The sequence below is a fragment of the Vulpes vulpes genome, chromosome 1, assembly GCF_048418805.1.
Source record: "Vulpes vulpes isolate BD-2025 chromosome 1, VulVul3, whole genome shotgun sequence".
Lineage (NCBI taxonomy): Eukaryota > Metazoa > Chordata > Mammalia > Carnivora > Canidae > Vulpes > Vulpes vulpes.
Genome location: NC_132780.1, coordinates 46,205,657 through 46,227,127, shown reverse-complemented (window position 1 = coordinate 46,227,127; position 21,471 = coordinate 46,205,657). Strand labels below are relative to the sequence as shown.

The 21,471-nt window shown below is 36.9% G+C and overlaps 1 protein-coding gene, 1 non-coding gene and 1 pseudogene across 5 annotated transcripts; 2 read left to right on the top strand and 1 right to left on the bottom strand.

Moving 5' to 3' along the window:
- Nucleotides 1-2,741: 2,741 nt before the first annotated feature.
- RMI1 (RecQ mediated genome instability 1) lies at nt 2,742-21,411 on the bottom strand. Of its 4 annotated transcripts, XM_025988271.2 has the most exons (5): nt 21,281-21,411; nt 14,820-14,866; nt 6,188-6,327; nt 5,740-5,829; nt 2,742-4,949 (listed from the first exon to the last, which is right to left on the bottom strand). In XM_025988271.2, the coding sequence occupies exon 5, from the start codon at nt 4,910-4,912 to the stop codon at nt 2,963-2,965; it is 1,950 nt and encodes a 649-aa protein (XP_025844056.1). In that variant the 5' UTR covers nt 4,913-4,949; nt 5,740-5,829; nt 6,188-6,327; nt 14,820-14,866; nt 21,281-21,411; the 3' UTR covers nt 2,742-2,962. The 4 variants fall into 4 exon arrangements, with proteins under 4 accessions (XP_025844056.1, XP_025844059.1, XP_072619207.1 ...); XM_025988274.2 differs by lacking the exon at nt 6,188-6,327; XM_072763106.1 differs by lacking the exons at nt 6,188-6,327; nt 21,281-21,411 and adding an exon at nt 20,831-20,909.
- LOC112911617 (V-type proton ATPase subunit G 1 pseudogene) lies at nt 5,824-6,626 on the top strand (annotated as a pseudogene).
- Nucleotides 11,670-11,779, top strand: LOC112911632 (U6 spliceosomal RNA). The gene has a single exon (XR_003233399.1). It is a non-coding gene; the product is annotated as a U6 spliceosomal RNA (small nuclear RNA).
- Nucleotides 21,412-21,471: the final 60 nt, after the last annotated feature.

Sequence of the window (21,471 nt, the reverse complement as noted above, 5' to 3'; positions counted from 1 at the left end):
CCTCTCTCGCCGTCTCTCATAAATAAATGAAATCCTTAAAAAAAAAATTACTTTGGAGTATGCTTTGTAGTTTCTAAACATAAGGGTTTTTTTTTTTTTAATCTTTTTTCTCCCCCTAGCTTTTTTAAAGTAAGCTTTATGCCCAAGATAGGGCTAAACTTGGGACCCAGAGGTCATGAGTTGCATGCTCTCCTGAGCCAAGCAGGCACCCCCCTAGTTTATTTATGGTCAGAGAATATACTCTGTGTGATTAATAAGTTGACAGACTTGCTTTTTTAAGCATGTGGTCTTTTCTAAATGTCCAACATGTACATAAAAAAACATGTATTATGTATTTGTCGAGAGTGTAATAGCCTATATATACATGGTGGTTGGATCTATTGTATTTTTTATAACCCTACCATTTTTTGACCACGTAATCTTTTATGATTGTGCATTTCTCTATTTCTCCTTGTTTTCTGATAAATTTAGTAGCTATTGAATTCTATAAATTTATAATTGCTAAACTTTTCTGGTGAATTAGTCCTTTTCTCATTATCAACTGTCTCTCTTTGCTACTAATTAGTATTTTGCCTGAAATTGTTTGATATTAATATAGCCATATTATCGTTCATTTACTGTTTATGTATCTTTCTACATCCTTTCACTTTCACCTTTCTGTATTCTTACATTTTATGTGCGTCTCTTCTATATAACTCAGTTGTATCATTATCTGAAAAGGTTTATTGGAAGATTTTACCCCATTTACACTTACTGCAATTTCTGATCCATTTAGAATTAACTGTGCCACCTCTACCTCCCCAAATGTTTTCCCTGGGTTTTTTTTTTTTTTTTTTCCTGTCTTGCTTTCTCTTGGGTTGAGTACTTTTTTTCCTGTTGTTCCATTTTATACCATTAGTATATGTAATATACTTTCATAAATCTTTTAGTGTAGTTACCCTAAATATTAAAACAGGCAAGTTTAATATAAAATGACAGCTTAACCTTTCCTTAGACAGAAGGACCTTAAAACACTTTTCCATTTATCCCCACCCCTCAATTTACATGCAATTGTTTTCATGTACTTTAGTTCTGTTTTTTTTTAAACACTCGAGACATTATTTTTGTTTTAAAATCACTATTAATTTAAACCTCCATATTTACCCTGTTGTTCATCATTCCTTCTTGCAACTCCAAACTTCTATTTGGTATCATTTCCCTTCTGCTTAATGACATCATTTTTGTGTAGTTTGTTCACAAAAACTTCTCACTTTTTGTGTGAAATTTTCCTAATTTTACCTTTTGTGCTTTTACTGTTAAGGACACTTTTGCTTTGTACAGAACTCTAGATTAGCAGTTATTTTTTTCCATTACTTTGAAGATGCCATTCCATTGTCTTGATTGCCATTGTTTTTACTGAATAATCAATTGCCATATATTTAGCCCTTTGAAACATGCCTTGGGGGATTCCTGGGTGGCTCAGCGGTTTAGCACCTGCCTTTGGCCCAGCGCATGATCCTGGAGTCCCCAGATCGAGTCCCGCATCCGCTCCCTGCATGGACCCCTGCTTCTCCCTCTGCCTGTGTTTCTGCCTCTCTCTTTCTGTGTGTCTTTCGTGAATAAGTGAATAAAATCTTTAAAAACAAAAAAGAACATGCCTTATTTCTTTCACTACTCTAGACCTTTTTCCTTTTCTAGTTTCCAGTAATGGTAATATTTGCATAAGTATGATTTTCTGAATATTTTGCTTGAGGTTTGTGGGACTTCCAAAACCTGTAGCCTGACGATTTTCATAAATTTTAGATATTTCTTAGGCATTAACTCCAAATATTCTCTTTCTTCTCCTTTCGGGACTACAGTTACATTAAAGTTAGCCCATCTCTGTGCTCTTCCCTGATTCTTTTCCATCCTTTGGATTCTCTATATAGATCATTTTGAATTTTTTCCTTCTGACCAAACCTAATTCACTATTCCTTCAGCTATTATTTCACCTGATATTAAACTCATTCACTAAATTCTTAATTTTAACTTTGTTTTTGTTTCTTAAATTCCTAACTCCCTAATGAACCTGATCTCAGGGTCCAAAGCTCAAGCCCCATCCTGGATATAGAGGTTACTTTAGAAAAAAAAAAAAACTGAAGATGCTTTAAATTTCTAAAGACAAAAGATTAATAAAAGTAACTATCTTTCAAATCTTTTTAACAGCAAAGTGAAAGTGGTAAACAGTCTCCATTAAAAAAAAGAAAAGAATCCAGGACTCTTAACAAAATTAAACGTAGGCTTACTTATAGAGCTACTTCAGAAATGGGATAATACCTTAGACATGGACAAATACCTTATTTTAATCTAAAAAAAGTATTTACTGGATCATATATTCAAGTTTTCGATATGCCATTTGAAATAAATTATCCTTGAAAATAAATCATTCAATATAATCTCTGAAATATTATCTAGTTAACATAATATTTGCCTTAAGTATATCAGACAAATATTTACTATCAGCAAAATAAAAACCAGCAAAGCATTTTTGTATCTGAATGCCTGACATTCTGATCCAGTGGATTTACATTTTTTCCTAAGTATAGTAATTTTTAAAAATCTCTTTGGGTACTCAACATATTAGAAGTACAACTACCTATTTATAATTGCCAACTTCTAACATATAAGCCATCAATAAACACCAACACAATATTTTAGCAATCATCTTATGTGAATTGACAAATGGAAAACAAAATTCTCACTAACAATGGGTCACCAAATTCTTTCTTATAACAGTTACTATAAAAAAATTTATTTAAAAAGCCTAAATACACAAACACGATTAAACATTTAAAATTAAACAAAAAAAAAATAAAAAACAAAATTAAACTGAAATAAGTTATGATTTCCTTTTCCTCTTTTACAAAAAAATTCAAACATAAAAGGTCAAGTTTAATTCTAAGTATTTTTGTTTCTAATTGTTTTCTAATACAATTTTAGTAAATCATTTATTCAGTCGTTTCTTTAGGTTCTCAAGGTGTTCTGTTTTAACATCTTGCAATGCCAGTACCATTGCTTTAGACAAGGAAGGATTAAATGAAATAGTCATTAGACAGCACAAATCTATTAAATCTCTCTGACACTTCTGCAAACCATCCAGGAACTTTTGGTATTGAAGAGGGTCCTTTTTTGACTGTTTCATTTCTGGTACTGAAAACCCTATAAAACTAGTAAGTATTTCATCTGCAAAGTCTACATCTAGATATGCAGTACCATCAGAAATCTTTGCTGTTATACTCCAAATGCCACCAGAACTTGAAAGATTTCCAGTTAAGGTTACAATAAATGCTTTGACCTTCACTGTTGTAATTTTCTTTGGTCTGCTGGCCATTAGAATAGACAAATAGATAAAGGGTGGAGAATATAAATCCATGGCACTAGAAAGAGGAGTGCTGTACTCTGATGGTCTTGAACAAGTCTGTAAATGGTGATCATTTTCATTAGAAATGTGTGAACTCCTTTTTGGTACATAATTTACCAGCTCTCCATTTGATATTGATATTTTATTATTTAAGGAATGTCCATCTATACTGCTGAAGGTTTGTTTTATTTTATTATCTGTCTCTGAGTCTTTATTTGTAAAATCATGGGGATGGGGTACATTATTATGAACTGAAAAAACACTGTTTTGGTCTCCAGCAGATGGACTACAAAAAGATTTGCCTTCATTAATCATTTGTTCAGATAAATTTTTTTTGTTCCGATTATTATTTCTGCTTTTGCAAGTCAAAGAAAAATTACCCAGAGTATTAGGTTTATGTGAGACTCTCTCTATTATACTCTCATCTGGGGTTCTGTTCAAAGTCAATGGCTGCAATTCTTCAGTTTCCATTTGTGAAACTATCTCTATACTTTCATCTGGGGTTCTGTTCAAAGTCAGTGGCTGCAATTCTTCAGTTTCCATTTGTTCTTTCTGGACAGTTTCTTCTAAAAGCAAGGCCTCCTCCAGTGAAAAGTCATCTAATTCCCCATCAGTGAAACACATGGATGGATCTGGTGGTTTCTCTTTTGGTTTTGGAGAAATAATATGTTGTTGTTCAAAGCTTGACTGCCTTGTGGGAATAATATTTGAAGAACTATCTGTACTGAAAAATCTTCTGTCTAAGGAGGTATCATTATTTGCTGCAAGCTCATTTTCATCAAGACTTGCCAAGAGTTCTTCATCAGAAGGTCCTAATGCAGGATCTAGAACATCTGTAATTCCTGGGATGCTTTGGTTAGGATTATTTGGTATAACTGAAACTATAGGATCAGGTTCCCCAATTAATCTTGCAAGTACTTTTTCTTGGGCATATTCTTCTAAAAGAGCATCTACTTCTCCTCCCAACAGCTTCACATTTTCTGGTTTCAATAAGAGCACGCCAAGGCGGAAAGAAATGTTTCCATAAATCAAAATTTTTGTACCTGGGGGAAGATCACTATGAAGAGCTGGAATAGACTGATATTCCATTCCCTGTATTTGTACAATTCCATCAGTTAGCTGTAGCATCAACATGCGTGAAGGCTTTGCTTCCCAAGGTTTTGGGGTGACCTGTGTTTCAGCTGTAATTAGGTCATTCGTTGTGTTCTTTCCTCTCAGCTTCTGTATCTGGGAATATGCAGGCTGACTGACATCAACCAATGAATTAATCTGAAGAGCAAAAAATCCAGTCAGTTCTCCTTTTGGAACTTCCAAAATGCCATCAGGTAAAAGAGGGTGTTCCAAATCTCTCAGATCAGTCAGAAGCCACTGCTCGAATACTTGTTTATTCATTTGTGCCTGACTTAAATTTACATTATCGTTTTCCTCTTGAACCCAGTTAACACAAGCTTCCAACCACATTAGAGGTACTTTAACATGCCACGTAGCTAAAAGCCAGGTTTCAACTCTTAATGCAATATTAGTTACATTCATTCTTTTAAAATAAAAGAAATTATTGTGTATGTGTTACCTGAAAACAAAGAAAACAAAAAAAATATGGTAATTCAGTACATTTAAATAGAGTTTCTACAATTATCTACAACTCACAGGTATAACCACACTCTTTAGATTTTTCTCTCTTCAACATCTTAAAATTCTTTGACTTTCTATATGGCCAAAATTCAAATACCACAAGTAATTAGATCATATAATGAGAAAAGCAAAAGGTTTGAGACAGATATATTCAAATTACAAATTCTGTGACCTTTATAAATTTCTTAACTTCTCTAACCCAGTTTTTTCATCTGTAAAATGCCAATACACCATCTATCTTCCAGGGTTGTTGTGAAGATTACATGACTAACATTTGTAAAGCATAATATCAGATCTATGAAAGATACTGGGTAAATGGTAGTTATTATTATATTAATCAGATTCTAATCACTTAAACTTTAGTCAAAAAACAATAGTCACTAAGGTTCTCTTCATATGTTTAATTCATATTCTATTAAAACTTTTACTATTGTTTGTCCATCTAGCATTTAAATACATGGCCTGTGGATAAAAATATAACCAATAACAATGGAGTCTGAGCTGATATAAAGTATCTTGCTTGTTTGGCTAAATAAATCTCAACAGTCTTATACTTCTGATTTTCTCAGTATAACAGTAGTTGCAAAACACTAAACATTAATTAACCCTGTGTTCACAAAAGTATATTTTTCCTCCCAAAGATGATAATATCTAAGAGTTAATAAAACTTATAAAAGTTAAAAAAAAAAAACTTATAAAAGTTTTAATGTGACCACAAGAAAACTTACCATCTGGAACAGGAACATAGGATTTGATGACAGGATTTGGAACAGCTTGTTCAGTGGAGTAATTGTTATCTCTACTGTTCAGAAATGGCCCTGGGACAAGAAGCAGTAATGGTTATAAGGCAAAGCTACAGAAAGAATCACTGGTCTATTCGCATGAGTGTAAGAGTTTGGTGCTACAGTACTGGGGTTCCCTATTATCAATCAGGGCAGAGTGGGGTAAAACAATAAAAACATAAGGTTTGGTATGAGCCAAACAGAAACAAATGACCTTGAGAAATTTATACATTGCCTGTGTGTTTCCTAGTCTGTATGTTTAACCTCATAAGATTACTGTAAAAATTAAAGATAGAAAGAGGATGGACCACAAGGCACTGGCACAGGCACGTATCTTGGGCAGCTGGGCCAGGTGATCCAAGGGGGTGATCCAGCAAGCCTCAGGTATCCTCACCACCATGGACAGTCACAGGATTTACAGAAGCTTCTGTAGGCTGAGAAGGGGGTGCCCAGAAAGTGTTCAAGGTCCACATGCAAAAGAAACTGAAGCTGAAGCAGGTCAAAGCAGCTCAAGCTGAAATAGAACAGTACAGCCTGCAAAGAGAGAAAAACGTCCAAGGGTGAGGAAACTGCAGCTATGAGATCCCATGGCAGTGGCAGCACTGAAGTGGAGGAGGCTCAGGAGATGATGACCATCTTTCAGGCATAATTCCAGCAAAACAGGGATGAAGTCCTAGATAACGTCTTAGCCTTTGAGACAGCAACCAGAAATTCATGAAAATTACCACATAAATGGACAAAGGAAGAAGAAAGAAGTGCCCGTTCCAGGGAATGGAATTTTGGATGCCTTCATGGAATATGAAATTTCAGCAAAACTTGAATTATATTCATGAAAAGGCAGTAAATTATTTCTGTATATTCTACAGCAAGTCCTTTCACTTTTTGGAGAATAACAAATCTAGCTTCTTTGTATGAACTTAAAAGCTTATCCTACTGTACAACATGGAGACTATAATTAATAATACTGTATTTCATGTTTGAAAGCTGCTAAAAGGGATGCCTGGGTGGCTCAGTGGTTGAGCGTCACCTTCAGCTCAGGGCATGATCCTGGAGTTCTGGGATCGAGTCCCATATCAGGCTCCTGCAGGGAGCCTGCTTCTCCCTCTGCCTATATCTCTGCCTCTCTCTCTCTCTCAGTGTGACTCTAATGAATAAATAAAATTAAAAGTTAAAAAAAAAAAAAGGAGGGACGCCTGGGTGGCTCGGCGGTTGAGCATCTGCCTTAGGCCCAGGGCGTGATCCCAGGTCCTGGGATCAAGTCCCATATCGGGACCACTGCAGGGAGGCTGCTTCTCCCTCTGCCTGTGTCTCTGGGTCTCTCATAAATAAATAAATAAAATATTTTTAAAAAAAAATAAAAAATAAAAAAAAAGGCTGCTAAAAGAGCAAATCTTAAAAGTTCTTATCACAAGAAAAAAAACGCTATAATTATATGGTGATGTTAACTAGACTTATTGTGGTGATCATGTCACAATGTATACAAGTATCAAATCATTATATTGAACCACTGAAACTAATATAATGCTGTTTTTATATAAATTATACCTCAATTTTAAAAAAAAACACCCAGAAAAAGGAGTTTACCTAAAGATTTCTTTTTTACCTTGTATTTTTTAGAAATGTAATGAATATACATTGTCTGGTTCCCTATGTCTTTTAGCTCAAGCAACATATATACATCAGTAGTGACTTTGGGGCACCTGGGTGGCTCGGTGGTTAAGCATCTGCCGTTGGCTCGGGTTATGATGCTGGGGTCCTGGGATCAAGTCCCACATTGGGCTCCTCGTGGGGTGCCTGCTTCTCCCTCTGCCTGTGTCTTTGCCTCTCTGTGTGCCTCTCATGAATAAATATATAAAATCTTTAAAAAAAAAAATACTGACATTTTCTTTATTAGATGTAAAAAAAAAAGTTTTGAAGAAAGAAAAGGGATTAAATGTTGTTATTTTTCCCTAGAGCTTTCTTGAGTGTAAGCAGCTTTATCTATGAGAAAGCAGTAAACAGTTATTTGTAACCCGTGTTAAGTAGCAGAGATCCTTAAAATAGTCTTTTCTGGCTAACAGTCACGACAATAGGGACACCTGGGTGACTCAGGCAATTGAACGCCTGACTCTTGATTTTAGCTCTGGTGGTGATCTCAGGATGGGATAGAGCCCCACCCTGGGCTGTGTGTGGAGCACAGGGCCTGCTTGAGATTCTCTCTTTCCCTCTGCCCCTTGCATACATGCATGCTCGTTCTCTCAATAAATAAATAAATAAGTACTAGTATAATTGTTTGGGCTGCTTTGAGTTCCTCTTAATCAAAATTATTAGATGATAGAATTAGGATTTGGTTACATTTTATTACATGTTATTATTTGGTATATTGATAATCATTTAAAAGTAAAGACTATCATGAAATCAATCAACCAATCAAAATAAAATAAAATAAAATAGCTAGGAGAGCCAGTATATAATCTAGTGGTTAAGAGTACAACTGCCAAATTGTCTCACACTTATAAATTTGGTGAACCTAAACAAGAGATCACATTAACTTAACAAATGGTTACAATTTAAAGGAGTTATAGTTGTGAGTTTTACATGAATAACATTTTAAAGGAGGGGCTAAGAAGGTCATTATAATTACAGAACTGGTGAATATTTAGGGTGAAAAAAGTGAGAATATAGATACATATTATGTTTTTAATTATATATGAAAAACAATTTAAAATTTCCAAGGCAGGAAAGGTCCCTGGCCCATTGTGTTGAAAACAGACCATGTAGAGATTGATCAAGACTCTTGAAGATATTTAAGACTATGGCACCCCTATCCCAAGTCAGAGATACTGCTTCTGCAAAGGATAAAAAAGAAAATCTCTGGACTGGGGGATACCAGAGTACAGTTGAAGTGGAGATACCATACTGAAAATAGAGGGAACAAATTAATTCCTAACTCCTACTAAACACTGACCACATACTACTCTCTTCCTTTACAAAGCACCCAGAAATACCAGTGACGAGTATGCTCTCCTAGAAAGGAGACTAGAAAATCTTCCTCTGGGCAGTCTTACTACCTTAACAGAAAAGACTTAAAGATATTAACACAAGAGGTTCTCCAATTAAAAAGCACATGTTGAAATTGCATCCACAGACTCAGAGTTTCAATCAGTTTCCTAGTTCCCCTCTCTTAACTATAACAAGACATCTAAGAAAAGATTCTAACAATAAGATGCATCAAACAAACAAACAAAAAAAGCAGTGAAGTAACAATGAAAGGAGACAAAAACTTCAAAAAAGCCATTACTAATACCCTAAGAAAGATAACTAATATCCATGTAGTAAGAATAGGATTCTAAAACAAGAAATATTCATAGGACAGGGGCTCCTGGGTGGCTCAGCTCAGTTGGTTAAGCGTCTGCCTTCGGCTCAGGTCATGATCTGAGGGTCCCGGGACTGAGCCCCATATCAGGCTCCCTGCTCCGTGGGGAGCCTCCTTCTCCCTCTTCCTCTGCCTGCTGCTCCCCCCTGCTGTGCTCCTTCTCTGTGTCAAATAAATAAATAATATCTTAAAAAATATTCATAGGACAAAAAACAACTCTTAGAAATTTAAAATATGATAGTGGAAATGAGAAACAATAGAATGAATGGAAGATAAAGTCAAGAAATCTTTTCCAAATTTAAACATCAGTACAAAGAAATCAACAAAACACAGTGGGGATGGAAAAGAACAGTCTAGTTAGTCTAACAGACTAGGAGTTCCAGAAAGAGAAAAGAGAAAATAAATGAGGGGGGGGGGGGGGATAATCAGAGAAATAAATTAAGAAAACTTTCAAGAACTTAAAGATAAGTGCTTCTGAATGGAAAGAACCCAATATGATGGATAAAACATGTAACAAGGCATTATCTTTATGAAATTTTAGAATGTAGGGACATAGATGTTGCAAGCTTCCAGAGAAGAATGACAAACAATAACGAATGAAAATGGCTTTAGATGTCTCAATAGAAACTGGAAGGTAAGTGAGCAATTCCTTCAAATTCTGAATGAAAAGTATTTCCAACCTACAAATCTCCACCTAGGCAAAGTATCAATCAAGTATGACAGTGAAAGAAAAACATTTTCAGATCAGCATTGTCCAAAACAATTTTGTAATGGAGGATATGTTCTAACATATGAAAGACATAAACCAAGAAAGAGGAAGAAATGAGAGGAAAAACATTATAGTGAGGGGCATTTGGGTGACTCAGTGGTTGAGCGTCTGCCCTTGGCTCAGGTCATGGTCCTAGAGTCCCAGGATCAAGTCTTGTATCAGCCTCCTTGCAGGGAGACAGCTTCTCCCTCTGCCTATGTCTTTGCCTCTCTCTCTGTGTGTCTCTCATGAATAAATAAAATCTTAAAAAAAAAAAAAAAAAAGCATTATAGTGAAAAGTATTTGCAAGATGTAAAGGCAAACAGCTCAGAGGCCTTGAAGAGAAATTATTTTTCAAGATAAAATCATGTGAGACCACTCTTTCCAGGATCTCCTGTTTTTCTCTTTCTTGGTTTATACTTCTATTAGTTAGAGCATCAACATATCTCAATGCAGAGGAGAAATTTAAGTAACTGTAGGAGTTAGGGATTAACCTGATGAAAAATGGTAGAGAAAAGAAAAAAAAATGCCACTCAAGAGAAAATAAAATGTACTACAGGAAAGATAAAGCAGTATTTGTATACTACACAGCTTAGTTATAAGTACTTAGTTATAAGTAACATGTGTGGTCATAACAGACACTCTAAATAATTATTTGACAAATTTTAATATACAGATTTGATAGCAAGATGGAAAAGGAATGGAAAGAAATCAAAGAGAGAGACAAACCATGACACTCTCAACTACAGGAAACAGAGTTGCTGGAGCGGAGATGGGTGAAGGAACAGGGTAATTGGATGATGGGCATTAAAGAAGGCACATAATGTGATGAGCACTGGGTTATATGCAACTGATGAATTACTGAACTCTATTTCTGAAACTAATGATGTACTACTATATGTTGGCTAATTGAACTTAAATTAAAAAAAAAAAAAAACAAAAGATGTAATACCAAAATGGAAAAATGTGTGTGAGGGTAGAAGTGGGTGAGAGAGGTAGGTGGAGAGAGCTAAATTCTCATCTCTGCAGTAAGTCAACAGAAAGTGCCTAAAACTGAAATATTAAGATGTAGCAGTACCTGTATGGTTTCCTGAGTCCTAGAAGTAAATACAAAAAAGAATCAGCTAGATAAGTTGAAAGTGGTTGCTTTTGAGGAAGAGGACAGGGAATTGATATTTTTCAAAACAATTCTTTGAAGTTTGATATTTTAAATATATACAAAACTTTGTTTTTAAATCTTCTCCTTCCATTAATTTCTTTGTACTGATGTTTAATTTGGGGAGAAGAATTTAACTTTACCTTCCATGTGCTCTGAGTTTTTCATTTCTGCTATTAGCAATAAACAAAATAGTACAAAAGTATATCTTTTAAAATTAAAGGTATGAATTATAATAGTAATATACTGGGACAGATGGTAGTTACATTTGCAGCGAATAAACTTGTTGAATCACTGTTCTACACCTAAAGCTAATATAATATTGTGTCGACTATACAAAAAATAAATAAATAAAGGTATAAAAGACAAAATGCTTTCCTCTAAGATCAAGAATAAAACAGATGTTGGGGTGACTGAGTAGCTTAGCCGGTTAAGCATCTGACTCTTGATTTCAGCCCAGGCTGTGATCTCAGGGTGGTGGGATCAAACCCCCCATGGAGCTCTGTGCTCAGTGCAGAGTCGCTTGAGATTCTCTCTCTTCCTCTCCCTCTGCCCCTCCTCCTCAAGCTCACACTCTAAATAATAAAATCTTGAAAAATATAAATAAATAAACTGATGTGCTACTCACTTTGGCAGTACATATACTAAAATTGGAGGAATACAAAGAAGACTACCATGGCCTCTGTGCAAGGATAACACACAAATTTGTCAAGCATTCCAAATTTTTATGAAATAAAATCTAAAAAACAACAATACACAAAAAAGAATAAAGGAGAGGTCTACTCCCAACATTTTAACATTTACAGGAGGCACTGTGAGTGCAATAAGGCAAGATAAAAATAAAAGGTATATAGATTAAAACAGAAAAAAAATAGCATGCAGAAAGATATATAGACCAATAGAACAGAATAAAGAGCTAGAAACAAACCCTCATATATATAGATACTCCAATGATCTTTGACAAGGGTGCAAAGGTTACACAACAGAGAACGGATAGTCTCTTCAATAAATGGTGCTAGGAAAACTGGATATCTACATGCAAAAGGATGAAAATGGACCCTTATCTTACACCATCATCAAAAATTAACTCAAAATGGAGATCTAAATGTAAGGCCTGAAACTATAAAACTACCAGAAGAAAATATAGGAGGAAAAGCTTCATGACACTGGAATTATATCTTGGATATAATACAAAAGAATAATTAACAAAAGCAAAAACAGACAAATAAAACTATATCAAACTTAAAACTTCTGTGCAGCAAAGTAAAAGAGTAAAAAGCAACCTACAGAATGGGAGAAATATTTGCAAACCATAATCTGATAGGGGTTAATATCCAGAATATATAAAGAACTCCTGAACTCAGTAACAACAACAAAAAACAAATTTTAAGAGTGGGCAAAAAAACATACATTTTCCCAAAGATATACCAATGGCAAACAAGCATATGAAAAGATGTCCACCATCATCATCATAAGGGAAATGCAAGGGCAGCCCAGGTGGCTCAGTGGTTTAGCACCGCCTTCAGCCCAGGGTGTGATCCTGGAGACCCGGGATCGAGTGCCGCGTTGGGCTCCCTGCATGGAGCCTGCTTCTCCCTGCTTCTCTCTCTCTCTTTCTCTCCTCTCTCTCTGTGTCGCTCATAAATAAATAAAACCTTTAAATAAATAAATAAATAAATAAATATATATATATATATATATATATATACTACAGAAAGGTATAAGTTTAGAGAAAAAATTTGTGATCTTGGTTTCTTAAGTTTTTTTTTTTTTTTAAGATTTTATTTATTTATTCATGAGAGACACAGAGAGAGGCAGAGACACAGGCAGAGGGAGAAGCAGGTTCCCTGCAGGGAGCCAGATGTGGGACTCCATCCCAGGGACCCAGGATCACAACCTGAGCAGAAGGCAGATGCTCAACCGCTGAGCCACCCAGGTGCCCCTCTTAAAAGTTTTCTTAAGGACAACATCAAAACTATAATCCATAAAAAAAGAAATTAATAAATTGGGCTTTATCAAAATTTTTAAATTCTGCTCTGTGAAAGACACTAAAAAATATAAAGACACACATACAAACTCACACATGACAAACCACAAACTGGGGGAAATAATTGACAGAAGACTTGTATCCATTATATATGAAGTATATTATATACTTAAAATTCAGTAAGAAAAATAACTTATGTTAACATGAATAAAACATCTGAATAGGCACTTCACCAAAGATACGCAGAAGGCAAATAAACTCATTAGCTCAACATTATTAGACCTTAAGGAAATGCAAAATTAAAATCACAATGTGGGGGATCCCTGGGTGGCGCAGCGGTTTGGCGCCTGCCTTTGGCCCAGGGCGCGATCCTGGCGGGATCGAATCCCACATCGGGCTCCCAGTGCATGGAGCCTATTTCTCCCTCTGCCTGTGTCTCTGCCTCTCTCTCTCTCTGTGTGTGACTATCATAAACAAATAAAAAAATAAATAAAATAAAATAAAATAAAATAAAATAAAATAAAATAAAATAAAATAAAATCACAATGTGGTACTACATATCTATTAGCATGGATAAAATAAAAAATAACTGAGAATACCAAATATTAGAATTTTCATACATTGCTGGTGGGAATACAAAATGGCACAGCCACTTTGGGAAAACAGATAAGCAGTTTCTCAGAAAGAAAAACATATACTTACCATAACAATCCAACAATCATATTACTAGGTAATTACTCAAGAGAAATGAAAACATATACTAATTAAAAACCTTTTCTGTGAATGTTTATAGTAGCTTTATTCATAATAGCCGAAAACAATCCAGATGTCCTTCAACTGATGATGGATATATAAATTATGGGACATCATTACAATGCAATATTATGCAATAATAAAAAAGAATAAACTAAGACTAGATCAAAGCCATGCATGAATGTTGCTATAGACTGCATCCCCCAAAAAATTCGTATGTTGAAAAATCCTAATGCACAATGTGATGGTATTAGAAGTAGGGCTTTTGGGACATGCTTATTAGGTCAGGAGGGTGGAGCTCATGAAAGAGATTATGGCTTTTATAAGAGACCACACTACCACCACCACCACTACCACGACCCCCACAGAGCTACTTTGCTCCTTTCACCATAGAAGGTTACAGTGAAAAGATGGCCATCCAGGAACACAGAAGTGGTTTCTCCTCACCAAACATTGAAACTGCTGACACCTTGATCTTGGACTTCCCAGCCTCCAGAGAAGTAAATTTCTGTTGTTTCTAAGCCCTTCAGTTTATGGTATTTTGTTAGAGCAGCCTGAATAGACTAAGACAAATGTCAAATGTAGGATGTGAAGTGAAAGAAGCCGGACAAAGACTGCACAATTCCATTTACATGACATTCTAGAAAAAGCAACATTAGCAACAAAAAACTATTCAATGGTTGCCCAAGACTAAAGATATAAGGACTGACTACAGGAGCATAAGGAAACTGGGGGGAGGGTGACAATCATGATGGTGGTGGTGATAGTGATATGGCTATGTTTGTTAAAACACACAGAGCTATACAAAAGAAAAACATGTTAGTGTATATAAATTATATCTCAATAAAAACTGAAGGTAAACACCAAAAGAATAGAAATGTAATTTCCAAGCTAGCCGAGGAAAAGAAATAAAGAAAACAATCCAACAGAAGGCATTAAGCAATATCCAACTATAAATAGAAACAATAAAATGGTATAAACATGTCTAAATATATCAGCAATCAAAAATGAATATAGATTAACTCACCTGTTAAAAGATACTCTCAAAATGAATAAACCAAATCCAGTTGTATGCTTAAAGGACAGAAAAGAAAATAACATCAAATATGAAATTAATTAAAATAAACCCATGTTAAAACCTCCAAGCATGATTCCATGAAGCCATAGCTTAGTGACATCTTATCCTCAAGACTAAAAGATCTGTACAGTTGACCCCTGAACACAGGTTTGAACTGCACAGGCCTACTTTTATGAAGATTTTTTTCAATCATTATATTACTGTAAATGTGTTTTTTCTTATGATTTTCATAATATTTTCACCATCTTCCTTTACCATAGAATACAGTATATAGAGGTACCCCGGTGGCTCCATCAGTTAAGTGTCTGTGGCTCAGATCATGATATCAGGGTTCTGGGATCCAGCACTGCGGTCTGGCTCCCTGCTCAGCAAGGAGCCTGCTTCTCCTTCTCCCTCTGCCCCTACCCACCCCTCCCACCCCCACCTAGTTCATGTTCTCTTTCCATCTCAAATAAATAAATCAAATCGTAAAAAAAAAAAAAAACAATACATAGTACAATGTAACACAAAATATGTGCTAATTGACTACTTATGTTACAGCAAAGCCTCTGGTCAACAGTAAGCTATTAGTAGTTACAGGGGAGTGGAAAGTTCTAAGTGGATTTTCAACTGTGTCGTGGTCAACACCCTAACCCCAGCTCTGTTCAAGGGTCAACTGTAATTTTATTGTATCTGCTGTAATTTTTTTTTTTTTTTTACCTAAAAAATTAAGCCAAATCCATGACTCTTAGGTGTGCTCATTCAATAAGTTCCCTATTTCCTCCGCTAAAATGTAAACACCACAGCACTGGCAGGTTGACCTAGTATAATTTGCAAAGGTGTTGTGGAAATGCAATGACAGTAAGTAAACTGAAATTAGGACAAAGTGTACCTTTAGTTGAGTTATAAACTGTTTTAAGCAAATTATCAAGCATAAATGCCACAATTACAATTAAGTTGTCTGCAGAATGTTTTGTACTATAAGTCACTCTGGGGACAGTATATACCCCCATTATGACATGCAGCCACATAAATAGCAATGCTACTTTCTAGCTGAACCTATTAAATACTAGGAGCTAATACTATGGGTAATTTTAGGAGGAGGAAGGAAAAACGAAGACTGATTAGCTGTGAATTGAAAAAGGTCAAGGCTGGACAGAAAATGAACAAGGATGAATTTCAGACATATCAATCCTATATCCCAGCAAGTACAGCTGTATAAACAGAGATAAAGATAAGGACTTGTTGAAAATCAAAATTAAAACCTCTTATTTGTAAGATTTTTAACTTTTTTAAAAATATTTTTACAATACCTATAATATAGGTATTATATTATACCTAAACCTCAAAATAACACGATAGAATAAGTAGTCATCTACATAAAATAAAACTGAAGCATGAAGATTAAAATATAAAGATCAAAAACAAAACAAAACAAATCATAAAGATCATGTGGTAGCAGACCCAGAACTAGAACTAGTTCTTCTAATATCCATTTCTAAGCCTTTTGCTAGACCCTGTTGACAAACTCCTTTCCAATGACAATTGGGACAAATTCTGAGAAACACTGCTCAGTGAACCACAACTAAATTGTTCTATTAATGTGTGGCAGTACTAATTAATAATTCTATCTTAGTACTATCCTCTTGGATTTAAATCTCTACTTCTCAAGCAACTACGATTTTATAATAATGTTACCGAAAGCCGGCAAAGAAAAAATTCTAATGACTAAAACCCCAAAAGATAACCAAGACACATTTAAAACACTAGTAAATGTAATAAGATATACTTAACAGTATAGAAGCACTCAAACAACTAATCTCAAATATTTTACCAAAAGAGTCAAGAACTTTGGGGGGAGAAACTGACTGCTAAATGAACATGTTACATAGAATTCTTCATTTAAAAGCAAATGTAGGGTATAATGATCATATATGGATGTAGTCCCCCAACTGCATGTTATAACAATTGTAATAGAGCTTCTGGGTGGCTAAGGAGCTAAACATCTGCCTTTCCCTCAGGTGTGATCCCAGGGTCCCAGGATTGAGTCCCCCAGGGGGCTCCCTGCTCCACAGGAAGCCTACTTCTGCCTCGGCCTCTCTCTCTCTCTCATAAATAAGTAAATAAAATATTTTTTTTAGTTGTAATAAATAAAAGAATTCTGTATATAATACGATGTTTTCTACAGGTTAGAAAGTAAATTTTATTTAAAAATTTAATTAAATGGAAAAAGTATTGTAACATAGGATCTATATTATAAAGTTTAGACTGGGTTTCAATAACCAAGCCTTTTAATAATTTAATTAACTATATTACTTGCATCTACTCCTCCTGAGAATTCTTAAAGTTTTCCTTCCTGTCTTTCTGGAGAAATTGAGCAATCATAGTCACTGCAGGTAGAAACAACCTAGAGGGGAGGTATGAGCTAGGGAATACTATCTCCCAACTGCTCATACACAGTGAACAGCCCCTAGTCCTCAAGAACACATTGTCTAAAAAAGAAAAAAAAAAAAGGAAAGGTATGCTTTTTAAACTGTACATTAAAATGAATAAATAATAAAAATATAAAAAATAAAAAATAAATTGTACATTAAGAAATGTTCCTAACAGGGCATCCCAGGTGGCTCAGCGGTTTAGCACCACCTTCAGCCCAGGGCGAGATCCTGGAGACTCAGGATTGAGTCCCACATCAGACTCCCTGCATGGAACCTGCTTCTCCCTCTGCCTGTGTCTCTGTCTCTGTCTCATGAATAAATAAAATCTTTTTTTTTAAATCATTTAAAAAGAAAAAAATGGGGCAGTCCAGGTGGCTCAGCGGTTTAGCGCCGCCTTCAGCCCAGGGCGTGATCCTGGAGACCTGGGATGGAGTCCCACGTTGGGCTCCCTGCATGGAGCCTGCTTGTCCCTCTGCTTCTCCTTCTGCCTGTGTCTCTGCCTCTCTCTCTCTCTGTGTGTTTCTCATGAATAAATAAATAAAATCTTTAAAAAAAAGAAAAAAATGTTCATAACATATGATCACTTCTTTTACTCTCCGAAATGAATCTTAATAAAACAATCAAAAGGAGGACAAATATTTACATGCCAGAGTGTTTATCACTGTATAGTATGGAAAAAAACAGAAACAATCAAAATGTTCAACAACGGGGGGGGGGGGGGAAATTACACTATGTTGGATCTGTGAGATGGACGGTTATTGTCTTTAAAAAAAAATTTCTAAAGCTCTATTGAATATGAAAATACATTTATAATTTAGTTACAAAAAAAGCCAGATACAAAATTACATACATCTTAATCCCCATTAATTTTATAATCATGAAAAAAAATGTTTTCTAAAAAACTGATTTTATACACACTAAACACAATAATCTACATTTAAGTTCTTCACTGCAGGAACTGACCAGGAAAGAATAGAGTACGAAAAATCTATTATTCACCACAAAGACTTAGACCTATTGGATCTATAAGTTAATTTTCAGTTCGCCTGGGTGGCTCAGTCGGTTAAGTGTCTGCCTTCGGCTCACGTCATGATACTAGGGTCCTGGGATTAAGCCCCGCAGCAGGCTCCTTACTCAGACGGAAGCCCGCTTCCCACTTTGCCCATCTCCCTCAGCTCCTGCTCTCTCTCTGCTTTCTCTCAAATTAAAAAAAAGGGGAGGGGGGATTTTCAATTGGCCTCAGCTATTCCAATTGTTTAAAAACTAAACAAAAGGCAGAAGTACTATCCTTTTGGACATTGTACGTGGCATTAAACAAATAGCTGAGACTTAAAAGCTCTAACAAATATTGAAATCATAACCACTCGATGTTTACACTAGCTTCATCTAAAAAATTGTGTATCTTAACTCGTTAGGGGTAACTTCAAAATTTTGAGAAGGTATTCTCTGAAAATTAAGGGGGGGGGGGAGGCGCGTTGTACCCAGTGACTGAAATTAGAAGTTATCAGTGGCGCCGTTTGTGAATCCTCCATAACCTACCCTAAGGAAAAGACAGAGACTAGGTTCAGCAGCTTGGATCCTACATCTGCCATGTGACTTCAGACACGTTTCTTAACTTCTCAGTCTTAATTTTCTTATCCATGAGACAAAGATAACCACAATTTACTTGTAGGATGTTGTAAGCTTTAAACTGCCAGCACAAGGTTAAGACACATAGTGAAGAACTCAGGAAATGGTAGTTACAATATTTCAAATAATCATTCAGCTGGGGACCCCTGGGTGGCTGAGCGCCTGACTTTGGCTCAGGGCATGTTCCTGAAGTCCAGGGGATGGAGTCCCACATCTGGCTTCCTACATGGAGCCTGCTTCTCCCTCTGCCTTTGTCTCTGCCTCTTTCTCTGTGTCTCTCATGAATAAATAAAATCTTAAAAAAAAAAATCATCCAGCTGCCTAGTGTACAATCTCAATTGTTGGTTTATCTAAAGTAAAGTAAATACTAGCTCTAAATTCACTGAGTTCAAAATAACCATAAAATTAATTATACAAGAGAGGAGGCACTGAATGCATCCATCAAGTTGGCAATCCTTGAATGAACAAAAGTACAATACAGTAGTTTAGTTGAAAACAACAGAGGATGAAAAAATGGTGAAAAGGCAGACCTTACTGTTATTTAAAGAGTACACCTAAAAAGTGAATTAAAACAAGGAGGAAACATGTGGAAAAAGAAGGGGAAAAAAACCCCATCTGGCAATGACATCTAAAAAAAGGTCAGTAACAGCTTTCACCAGTTAGGGCCCAGTCAGAAGACAGTGAAACTGGGCGGAGGAAGTTCATTGATATGGCTGTTTACTTTGTCTTACTTCTCTTCACTTTCTCAAGGCAGAAAATGATGGCTACACCAGAAATACAGAAAGAAAGCACCAGTTCAGTACCTTATAAGTGATAGTGACGTGTACCAGGTATCAAACAGCAACTTAATATTGCAAATCCTGACTGGCAGATTAAATCTCTATAATCCAAGAATTCACAACTCCTACAAACTGGTATCAATTCTTAGTCAAATATTTAAGAAAGACCTGCACCTCTCTCTGCCTGTGTGTCTGCCTCGAAAAGAGAAAAGAAAAGAAAAGAAAAGAAGAAAAGAAAAGAAAAAGACCTGCACCATGTAAGGTAGAACCAAACTGTGAACTAAGTATTACCTCCCAACAAGACTCTTCATAGACAGGCTCTTTATGGGGGGAAGGTGGGGCATTCAAAAACACATCACATTTAAAGGGACCTATATACTTCACAATCCTAGATGCTGCGGTCTAACATTATTTAACTATCCTCCAAGCCAGTAAATGTTCATGCTTCGTGAAGTCCTCAGTTCCCCCAAACAAGAGTTTCTCCCTAATTAGGCAAGTAAAAGATAATGGATGAACACAATTATACAATAAAACAATGCTGGTCACATCCACTTTGCGAATTATTCAAGAGGGAAATCAAGTTATGATAGGATGGGGAGGGACATCTGAGTGGCTCAGCAGTTGAGCGGCTGCCTTTGGCTCAGGTCATGACCCCCAGGTCCTGGGGCTCCCCGCAGGGGGCCTGCTTCTCCCTCTGGCTAGGTCTCTGCCTCTCTCTGTGTCTCTCATGAATAAATAAATAAAATCTTTAAAAAAAAAAAAAGGTTACAAGAGGATGAGTCAGCACAAATTCACACTACAAAACCTATATACCTGCATTCTCCTAACGGTGGGCTTAATTGCACATGTAAATTATAACATTTTATGCTTCAACACGTATGTGGGGTTCTGGGTGAAGGCTGGGGACACTGGCAGCGGCCAGGCCACTTTCCAGAGTCGTCACCAATTCCCAGCCCCTTAACAAAAGAAGTTCTCCGAGCTGGGCACGGGGCCTTACAAGTAACCCAACGCACAACAAGTACGATCTTGACTAGGCTACGACGTTGTGGGTCCGTTTCCATTACAGCCGACTCCCGACACTCCCTCAGACCGAGGGATGAACAGCCGGATGCATAGGATTCGGACGCGTACAACTTACTGCGCCGTTTGCATTCATTTGGGGAGACAGAATGCAACACCTCACAGAGAAGCTGCAGCGACGACACCACAAAATACTCTCCTCACAGGCCCCATTCACAAAAATGGGGGCGGGGCAAGGGATCAAGAAGAAAAAGAGGGAAAAAGAAAGGTCTCGCCCGGACGCGCGTGCAAGCGCCTGGGGTCTCCGGGGAGCGCCGGCACAGAGCCTGGGGCGAAGGGGCCGGTCTCCGGGACGGCGAGGCCGGCCCGCGTCTTCCGGGATCCCGCCAGAGCGGACGGCTGACGGCGAGCCGCACACCGCCTGCTGCGCCGCGACCCGTTACAAACAGCGGGGCTACCCAGCGGGCGGGCCGCATTCACCAACAGGCGGAAAGCGGGCTGCGCGGCGGGAGGGAGCCGCAAGTGTGGACTGTGGAAACCGGGGCATTCGTCTGGGCCTACCACTGACCTGGGCGTCCCGCCTTCCTCTCGCGCAACAGCGGTCCCCGGGCCGCGCGACTGAGAACAGGAACCACCAGGCTCGCGCCCTAAGCCTTTTTTTTTTTTTTTTCCCCTCTCGCTTCCCGCCCGATTTCCCGCGCGCTCACGCCCCTCCTCCAAACCTAAAATTCCTTCAGCCCCCTCCCAAGTGCGCGTGAA